We start from the raw sequence: 10672 nt of genomic DNA on the forward strand, positions 1-10672 counted from the left end.
TTTGTTGATCTATTTTAACCATTTCTTGAGTTTTACAAGCTGTTACTTTTATTGACTCTGAACATTTTAAAATTACTGTCGTCATTTGTCACTCTTCTTTTTAATGTAAAGCGCATTAAGATATTTAAATATGTAATGCGCTATATAAGAAATAAAGATTATGATTATGATTATGTGAGGTAATTTGTTTCCATAGTATCAAAATTTACACCCTGACTTCCGAATTAGTATTCTCGATTTCGAAGGAGAATGGCTAACAGTTTCGTTGAGGAGAGTTTGAGCAAATCCAGTCTCTCGATCTCAAGGCGCGTAATACCTTAAGCACAATGGTGAGGACATTGAGACGCCGCGCATACTGCTCAACCATCAACCAAAAAGTTTCGTTCAAATGAGAAACAATGTATTAGAAACAGATGTAGATTTGCGCAAATATTAAATACACTTTGAGATTTCTTTCACCACAAAGTGAAAATATCCCCGAATGGTTCTTCGAATCGCGTTATATCAGATTGCTGCGACGAACAGTCCTAAACTGTCTCAGTCGACTGTCATTTATGAAATCTCACAAGATCGAGGCAGCAGAGAAACATTTTTATCTATAAATTTCAGCGTCAGGTAGATCAGCAGTTTTTCATCTGTTATATTACAATTACATGTATACTGGTGACAATGCTTAGGGTTATCCATCTCATCTTCTTCATCAAAAATAAACTAAAATTCTATATTGAACACGATTGGAACTATTTGGCATAATTGGATGGTGAAGTAATGTCGATTTAATCTACAAATATTATCTCATCTGCTTTTCTTTTTATATTACACACTTGTTTTTATGAGTAATTTGCGATATTGCAACATTCAGCTATATGGCACCTAACCACAGACAAATAGTATAGACAGTCTATGTTTCTCTGTGACCTAACACATTTGAGAAATTTGAAAAATAGGAAAATCCAATTATCCCAAATTAGTTCCAATCGTATTATTGAAAAAACGCTTGGCAAGGAATTATACAGTGATGCGCACTGGTCGTTTGGAGTGACTGATCGCTTTCTCTGCTCAGAAATATTCAAAAACGTTTGTAATTCCTGATATTTGAACTTTGCACAGTTAGTTAGTAGTCCTTGTACACCGTTTTACAAGTGTAGTTTGAATTTTGCATTTTCCCGCTACTATAATTCACAACAATCTGCTAGTTCGAGAACGATGAAATTGTCGCGCCTTTTTTATCCCCTTAAACAAACTGTCAAACTGAGAAGGTCCTGCGAACGCCAATGTGGGAAGCTCAACCCTTTGCAAAAGTCAATTATTGTCGCCTTTATGAAACATACTGAAGTATTTTTTTTCGGATTTTTGCCAAATTTTAATAAAAGTTTATAGCCAATGAAATGTGATGTGCATTTGGTCCAAAATTATCAAAAAATGATCGAATAATTAATGAAAATCGGTAAAATGTTTCTGCACTAAAAGTTTGGTGGGAAAAATTACAGCACTAAAAGGGTCAAGCTCTTAATGTTCTGCCGAAGATCGCCGTCGTTGATTTCAGTGTGAGATACGACAACGTCGGCCATTTTTATTCGCAAAGGACGTCTGTGGAATTAAATTCAAGTTATTGAATTCTCCCTCCTCTTATGAATGGGCGTTTCCCGGCGACATTATAACTTATGCCACGGTGTAGTCTGTCAGTTACTGCTACCTGGGTGGGTTTGATGAATAGTTACACAGGCACTTGTCATAAATCGATCGACATACAGTGTCTAGGAGTTGATAACAAGAAAGAAAAGAGTCAACACAATTTTGTAAGAATTATGCGGGAGTAATGTATGCCACAGCGTCGAGAATGAAAATTTGATCATGATGAATTATGTTGTTTATTTTGGAATGAATAATGCCAGATTTCTGTCTGCTTCAAAATCTGGTTTGTTTGTTTGCTGGGTTTCTCTCTCTCTCTCTCTCTCTCTCTCTCTCTCTCTCTCTCTCTCTCTCTCTCTCTCTCTCTCTCTCTTCTCTCTCTCTCTCTCTCTCTCTCTCTCTCTCTCTCTCTCTCTCTCTCTCTCTCTCTCTCTCTTGTACACATTTTGAGTAAAATTGCTATTCAGAAATGCCACACAATGCTGAGAATTTCAAAGTTCTGAGAATTTCAAAGCTCTGTTCAGTCTGGATATGGAGCTACTTTTGTTTTCTTGACAGTTATTTGCCGATGTCACGAGAAGACCAGGGAAATTCGATATCACTGGTAACCATCGGAATTAGAAAGTTTCGTAACATCTCAGACGGGAACTGCACATTCTCAAGAAGGCCCTGTTATTTTAAGTCAGACTCATTGAAGTTTGCATAGGCGCGGAGACGTAATCCTAGTATGTACAAGGGCCAAAGCATCTCCGTTCCCATATTTTCGTAGTATAAAATTGATCGCCTTTTAATATAGCAGTCCTGTGGGTGCCAGGACTGAGGCCTTAATAGGTGAATGGGTGTGCGCCTATTGTCTGTCGCTGTTTGTTGTTGCCATAGATACCATCACGTGAACTATTGTCCCTTTGTTTACGAGACTCTCCTATCCATTATTTAGGCAGTGAGGGTTAATGCAAATTGGCCTTGGAGGGTAACTTTTGTAAGCAGTATCGAGAGATCAGTGTCGGCACTTACAAAGGCAAACCGTTAGGGGTATAGAAGGGTGATAGGATTCGTTTCGACTTCTCAAACTTCAGCGACAGATCTAGATACACCATGCGGTGAAGGAAACACGTTGACGTGAAATTGTCGCCGGGGCGTTTCACCACGAGAATGTCTACAAAGGCTGTGACGTTACCGTCTTTACTCCTGCTGTCTTTACAGGTCAGTGGACAAAACGTACACAATTTTCAACGTGTTGTGCGTAGTATTCCATTGTAGACGTCACACATGATTTCATGTCCATAGCATTCAAATCATTTGTGCCCATGACATCGACCTTACAGGGCCTTTGTCGATCTAAACATTTTCCGTACTGTTGACATCGTGCTCATCGCTTTTTGACAGACCTTCCTCAAGAGTTACAAAAATATTCCGTTTGGCCGAAGATAAATAGCAGACGCCATTTTTGCAATCCAAAATGGCGGCCTCCGATAAGCCGTGTCAGAGGAAGACCTCAGTAGGACTGAGTGCGAGTTCTGTACAAAGCTCAATGTTTATTTTTAACGCCTTTTGTGCAGTCAGCATAACAAACTGGCAAAAGGAGCAAGTAAATGACTTTATATGCGTACTAAAACAATCCACGGTGATTCCTGTTGTCTATCAAGAAATATTGTCACTCTTTGGCTTTGTTTCTTTTGGGTAGGGTTGGGACTTCCGATGCACACCAAAAGCATATACAGAAGGCCAAAAGGCTACCATTTCAATTTTCAAATTTGAAATCGTAGCGAATACTTTGTGTGTTAAATTTAGTATGTGCCAAAACATTTCATGATCTGAAGCAAATAGTGGAAGCTGTAGACTTCTTCTGTCATTCGACAGAAGGACATTTAACTAATAGTCGCATTGAGCATATTTGAGTTGAATCTCGGAATCTTTGTAAAACACAATCTTCCAGGCTTTTTTAATTCCAAAAAAGACACTCGTTGTAAATGCTTTTGAAAGTGATGATACTTCCTGTAAATTTTGATCGGCTTCTAGGTATTGTTTACATTTCCACAGAGAACTATTACGTAAGCAAGTGAAAGTGACAACACTTTCTAAATGTTGAACGTTGTGATCATGTCGTCACATAGAAACACAAATTTACTTTAACTCACGCCGCGTTGACAAGAAATTCATTCAACGCAAAGATTAATGTACAGTGGAGCGGTAGGAATTTATGAGTGGCAAAAATTATTGCAAAGGCGGTAAACGACGTTGTATAACCGCAATCCTTACTACGTGCCAGATAGGTGCTTAATATTAATTGTTTGAAGGGTCATTTGGTTATTTTCTAAAAATGTTGAAGGAAAGGCTTTTTGCGCTCAATAGCATTGATAAAAACACTAAAACAATACAATTTTTGTCTCCTTTTTATGACGTTGTTATGATCATAGACGGGGGGGGGGGCTGTCGGTGTTATAATTTTCTGCGTGTGCGCGTAGAATGGTTGCCGAGCTACAGGTGAATTCCGTGGCTTTTATAGGTCAGTGAAAAACACAAAATCATAACGGTAATTCTCTTCCTTAATAGGCAAAAATCTCATTTTCTTTGTCCTTTATTTTTTGCAGGTGGTCGAAACAAAAATATGCTACCATTATAACTCACACACACGTACCTATACGACTCATATGTAAGTTTGTGTCTTTTTCTCTTTATTGATCAGACAGTTTTAATTGCAACCTCCACAAAATATATCGTAGATAAAAGTCGATCAAGCGATAAAATAGCAAGGCTGTGTGGCGGACGAATGGATCGCGTCATGTTTATGCAGGCAGGAAAACGACTTCATAATCAGTGTGGTTTTATTGCATAATTATTGGAATGACATCTCAGATTGCTTTGTAAGTTTAAAAAAAAAATACACGAAAAAATTGCGTCTGAGTGGAAAGCTATTCCCTATAGAGCGGTTACTCTTGATACAAAACAAAACACATAGACGTCGCATCTGGCGGGAAAAGTTTGACCATGGTCGCCGCTGGATTATCAGAGACAGTGATCAGCTGAAATATATCACATATGGTGTAGGCATATTCTCACTACTACAAACACACGCGCTCGCCCGCGCGCACGTCATGCACCCTTGCACGCACACTCACACAACGGTACGTCTTTCACAATTGCTGATCGCATTTTCTCCATACAGATGCGCAAGTAACCAAGATTGCTGCGGTAACTCCTGTTGTAACTCGTTCAGTGTCTACCATCTGTGGTATTTCTGGTAAGTTAATAGAGGAACTATAGTTAGATTGTACCAATAATGGCAAAGGTTTTTAACACCTTTATTTTTTTCTGTCCATGCATTCGCTGTTACGTCACGTTTGTTGAAGTTAATATGGGTACTGATTATTGGCACTATAAGTACTAGTATTACCTGAACTGTTATGTTTTCAATTGACGTATATTTTGAGAAAGGTTGCTACATGAGACATAATATTCACGTACTGTAAGAAATATGTATTTTCACAACTTATTTCACCCAAGGTGCAGGCATGACAGTTTGTAGCCGCGTTTGACTTACATGTAGTTTCACTGAATCTGGCAGACTTGGTTCTAATCTGTGAATATTTAAAAACATAAATGATTTGCAACAGTTTTTGCAGCCCAGGTCAGGTTTTCCTAGCGATCGATCGCGTTACCTCATCGACTTTGCGCAGTAGTGAGTTGGTTACTGTCGATGTTATTCCGGTTGAAACTCCCCTGTATCGCGTTCACCCCACTCAAACATTTACAAATCACAGACTTGAACCAAGTCTATGAATCTTGCAATCAACGTGAAAGTACTGCGGCGGCAACCTCATGCAAGTAACTAAGATGTCCCATTTGTTGATGAAAAAGCAAAAATAACAGTATTTGAAGTGCAAGATATTTTAAAGCATTTAAAAAAATTATTGGGATGGAGGGGCAGAATGTTGTCGGTTAAAGGAAGGTGATAGGGTAACTTCTGATCCAGTCTAGAAAGCGGTGCGCCATGAATCAGAAAGAAGCGCATCTGCAGAAAACCGGGCCACAACCCCTTCCGGGAGAGACACTGGTAAGAGCGTCCATGAGGATGCCAATCAGTGGATGAATAAAATCATACCCCAAGACAATGTTGAATTGTACTACTGTAGGCCTAGACTTTCTCCAAGTCTTTGTGCATATAGATATCAAAACAGAGTAAATTGAAATGATAAACTCCAGCAGACTGTCGCGTTAGTGATAGGCTGTCAGGGAGATAGTGGGGTGAACGCGTTTGCCCAGTATTAGCTGCCGAGAAAAGCCACGCGACCGGGGCCACAAGGCAGTATTATTCAGTCTTGATCTTGCCAACCAATATGTGAATTGCTTATACTCAAATACACTAAGATCTTGATAGGATCATTCAGGCTAGGCTGAAAGATACCGTCGATCAGCATCAACGATTTTACACAATGTACACAACATACAGACAGTTACTCACACTATACCAGTAGATCGACCACATGTAAAGTAAAGTAAAGTAAAGTAAGTACAGTCGACCACAGAGCGGTTCACTGGATCACCCATACTGTTTCGGCCATAGAGAATTTTACCGAAGGAATAATTGAAACCTATGAAATACACACAAAAAACTCAAACGCTCTATGATTGTTTGAAAGTGTAAACTTCTCTCTGACATATTTTAAACTCTTATTTAATCGTGTATGTTCTCAGTGAAAATATGATTCTGAATAACAGCTAAGAATGTTTTACTTAAGTCAATTCAACCAGGCCAATATTTTGTCGCTGAGAGTGTGTCAGTGCGCATCATTACTGAGGAAATACACGATCGCTGCTTTGCAGATATTCACGTACTATAACTGTATCCGACAGCCATTCAACGGAGTTTAATTTTGTTTTGTGTTTTCTGTGTCTCGGCGACAGGTTTTGTCTTATAGTTGCTGTAGTGATATGTGGCATCGCTGGCGGTGTGTATTATCGAAACAAGATGATGAGAGAACGAAACCGAGTACGTACAGTGAGCAGTAGTATACAAAATACACAAGGTAAGACATCCTCCTCAGTTCACAGCAATAATTCTCATACCCTTGTCATGTTCATTGTGCAATGCAGAAATCACCTGCTTATGTATTTTTTTTAGAAAATAGGCCTCTATCTCTCTCTCTCTCTCTCTCTCTCTCTCTCTCTCTCTCTCTCTCTCTCTCTCATGGGAAATTAGTGCTCAGAAGCTGAACATCATAAATAACAACTTGAACACTGCTTCAAAAATAATGATATCTGTAACTTAAGTGATGTGTACAGGATGCATGAAACTTAAATGTATGACGCGCAGGCTTCGAAGTGTTGCTGGCGATAAATGAACACCAAATCTAATTTTCTTAGTTTGGTTTTTATTGAACTTTGCAGTTACAGTTCCTGTCTCAATACAACTGCAGCCGCCTCCGTATCCTGGAACAGCGCCGCCACCGTCCTATTCACAAACTATGATTCACCCCATAGGACTTGTGCCTTACGAAAGCGAAGAGCCCAGTTATCCCGAGCCGAGCACGTACACGACTTACGACACGCAAACAGTGACGCCCTCTACGTCTTACAATCGACACTTTGGAGGGGGAAGTAGATGACGTTTGGACCACTCAGTAGTTTTAAGTGATTTCATTTTGTTTTACTTTACTTTCTTCACCAGGGTCTTTAAAACGTTACATTGACGAAGCAATGTGTTTTTGAAACTCATGATCGCTGTGTTTGCAAAAGCAAAAGAGATACATTTGTAGATGTTTAGTTTAAAGAAATCTTCAGTACTTACCGCCACGACGGGAGGTACTTACCCCCTAATTTGGTACAGTTGTACAAAATTAGGGCAGGGCGGGGGGGGGGGGGCAAAAGTCTATAGTTGTTGGCGAAATTCTTTGGTCAAAACTCTATATTTCTTCAAAATGATTTGTCAACGAGCTTATTGGTGTCAAAAGTTGCGCTAGACTCAAAAGCGGCCAATGCTTTATAATTTATGAATATTTCCTCAGTCAAATGTGTACATGAGGCGAAAAGGTTCGTGTGTCACAACCGCGGTACACATATGCATACCCCCTGTAGTACCCCCTGGGTACACACCGAGCGAACAGTCTCAAATCAGTGCGATTTTCAGAAGATCTTATGTGTGCGGTGTCACTATAGCTCCTTTCGCTGTATTTTTGACATATTTTCCAATATTGCAAAACATGGTTTCTTGTTCCACTTAAAAAAAACATGCCAAGAGTTCAAGCAGTCTTTATGTGTCCAATGTTATTATCAATGACAACTGGATTCTAGTCTAGAATAGAATTCATTTGTCAATTTGAATATCCTACGCAATGTATTACAGGCAAATGCATTTGTTTTGTAAAAGTAAAAAGGTTATGAAAATGTATTGACCAACGTTACAGATGTCCAATGAATAAACCATCCTCAATGATGTGTATACCACGAGATTTTCACGTTCACGACATACCGGCCATGCTCCTTTGCTAGTTATTGCACATTTGCAGTGAACTGGTCATGATCGAGTGCTTTACCCATTTCTTGGGTGGATTGTTGCTTTTTTTATTATAGTTATCTACCTATCTATCATCAATTTTATTATCACGGTGAAAATTACTCAGGATTCATGTTCTAATGAGTTGATTCTGAATTTTATATTTACAGAGCAAGTATTCAAAATTTCGTCAGTGCATTTCTGTTCTACTGTAATGCCTAGTTATTATTATTACAGTAATTATGTCCATACTAAAATATTTTTTACAAAATGAACCGATGAAGTAGGATCCTGCTAGTGGTCTTTGCATGTTCATCACTCGGAGGATATTTTATTCACAGAAAGTATTGAGTTTGTCCATTACACTGTAAATATATAGCGACACACGACGTAACCATTTATCATTTACATCTGATTGCTTTTCAAAGCATTGATACCAAACGTTGAAATCCTTTGTTCTGTTTCTGTATCAGATGAGATATGTGATGTAAATATACATTGTCAATATTTGATATCATTATTGGTTGATTTTGTATCTTGTATGGTGCTAAAGAATTTTAACCGAGCAATTCAGTGGTTGAAAATTTACAAAGTGCTCTTTTGACAATTTTTTTTAATTATTTTATGTATTAAAATTAAAAAATGTAGTAAGTATGGATTTCTTTTTATGAATTCGCTTTCTAATTTGTCTGTTAACAAATCTTATGGTCCTGATTCGTATTTCCGTGCCCGACGGTTCGCATGGCGGAAAGATCCGACTTTGGCCGGAAAGCCCATCGGACTGTCCGATAAAGGGCGCCCCAAATACGTATCAGTTCCTTACAGGTTTTGTACATTACAGTTCGAGCCATGCAAGTGACGAAGCTACATCCATCCCCTTACGCATTGATCTTTTATGATATAATCTGTTTTACTTTCAACATCTAACAATCTAAACAAAGCTACATAGAAAACAAACCAACAAAAGCTAAACAAAAAACAAACAAAAACTAAACAAAAACCCGAGCCAAACAAGAAAAAAACAAACCAGGGTGATTCCGATCACATGATTATCAAAAATGTAGTAGGTAGGTGGCTTAGAATTTTTTGCAGCTTGTTGATTTCATAACACAGTAAACCCTCGCTCTAATGACCATGTTTGGGGACAGAGAAAACGTTCGTAAAACTGAGGTGTTCTTTCAAATGAGGGAATTCGAATCCAGACTAGCCTGGCCCGGGGGACACATTGTACGTACGTTATAACCGATAATTCGCACTACTGGTGGCCGTTGGAGCGAGGGATTACTGTACTGGTTATTCAAAACAACGTAGTAGGTGAATAGTTCCTTCATAAGGTACGCGTTTTCGGATTGGACGTGTTGTCATATCACGTGACACAGTCCGAGTCTGGGTAGTAGACGAAATGATTTTTCACTCATGATGTGAGCTTAATCAAAAGATTGATTGATCGATGCACATAACTTGTGCATATTCATTTGCTTTCAAAGGCCTCCGGCCCATTTGCAAAGAGGGTACATCGAATGCTGAATTATAAAAATGTAAATAGAGAGGTATGTGTCTTTAGTTTGTTAATCTTTTCTGTATGACATATTGTAATATGCAATATCTTCGATAGTTTTTATGAAATAGGACAAAACCTACCCCAAAGTGTATTTCACAAATTGCAGCTAATCTCAAAGCCTACCAAATTTTTACCTAGACATAATACAAAAGGCAATGCTTTATATGAAATCTGTTTTATTTGCCACAGGGACATGTCACAAATACTATAGTTTTTTTACAGAAAAAATATCGGGATGCTATAGCTGTATGGGTCATAGTTTGAAGGCTTCCTCAAAATCAAGGTATTGCCGACTCCCATGAGTTTTTTCAAACCTGTCTTCTTGTAAGTAATCTGCTGAGCTTATTTGTGGGGTATCATTAGAACAGCATTTTATTCCTCTTTAAAATGGCATATTATAATATGTAATATATCTTCTATAGTTTTTTTTATGAAATAGGACCAAAACTTACCCCATACCCCAAAGTTTATATCACAAATTACTGTCACAGCTAATCTCAAATTCTACCATTTTTTTACCTAGTAGACATAATGGTAGACATAATACAAAATGCAATGCTTTGTGGAAATCTGTTTCATTCGTCACAGGGACATGTCACAAATATGAAATAGACTTTTAATGGAAAAAATAACGCCGTACACAAAGAGAATCTGACGTTACGTTCAGAAAGAGAATGTATGATTCAGACTACTAACAATCATTAATAGTTGTCGTATAGTGAAAAATCACAAAATCATTAAAATCGCATGACTTTCTTATATCTTAATAGTAAAAGCATATCAACATATACTCACTATGTTAGTCTCTCAAATCATCTTTGACGTTCTTTACACAATACAGCATATATAGGGAGTATTTTGACATATTCAGGTTTCACACACACTTATTGAAACAGACTTTCATTCTTAAATATATCAAATGATATCTTAAATGGTTTTATAGCATATTGTCCATACTTTATAAAACAAACCTCTAAGGACCTAAC

The 10672-nt window shown here is 38.0% G+C and overlaps 1 protein-coding gene across 1 annotated transcript; it reads left to right on the forward strand.

Annotated features, from left to right (window-relative positions):
- The first annotated feature begins 2592 nt into the window (after positions 1 to 2592).
- Positions 2593 to 8772, forward strand: LOC139140661 (WW domain binding protein VOPP1-like). Its single transcript, XM_070710037.1, has 5 exons — positions 2593 to 2835; positions 4224 to 4285; positions 4799 to 4873; positions 6538 to 6659; positions 7021 to 8772. The coding sequence occupies exons 1-5, from the start codon at positions 2785 to 2787 to the stop codon at positions 7236 to 7238; spliced, it is 528 nt and encodes a 175-aa protein (XP_070566138.1). The 5' UTR covers positions 2593 to 2784; the 3' UTR covers positions 7239 to 8772.
- Positions 8773 to 10672: the final 1900 nt, after the last annotated feature.

This window comes from Ptychodera flava, chromosome 9 (assembly GCF_041260155.1).
Source record: "Ptychodera flava strain L36383 chromosome 9, AS_Pfla_20210202, whole genome shotgun sequence".
Taxonomy (NCBI): Eukaryota; Metazoa; Hemichordata; class Enteropneusta; family Ptychoderidae; genus Ptychodera; species Ptychodera flava.

Bases quoted from the DNA above. Each gene is read 5' to 3' on its own strand.
- LOC139140661 (XM_070710037.1), top strand. From the start codon at position 2,785: ATGTCTACAAAGGCTGTGACGTTACCGTCTTTACTCCTGCTGTCTTTA. The intron at 4,874-6,537 runs GTAAGTTAATAG...TCTCGGCGACAG, and splicing joins TACCATCTGTGGTATTTCTG to GTTTTGTCTTATAGTTGCTG. The intron at 6,660-7,020 runs GTAAGACATCCT...TGAACTTTGCAG, and splicing joins TAGTATACAAAATACACAAG to TTACAGTTCCTGTCTCAATA.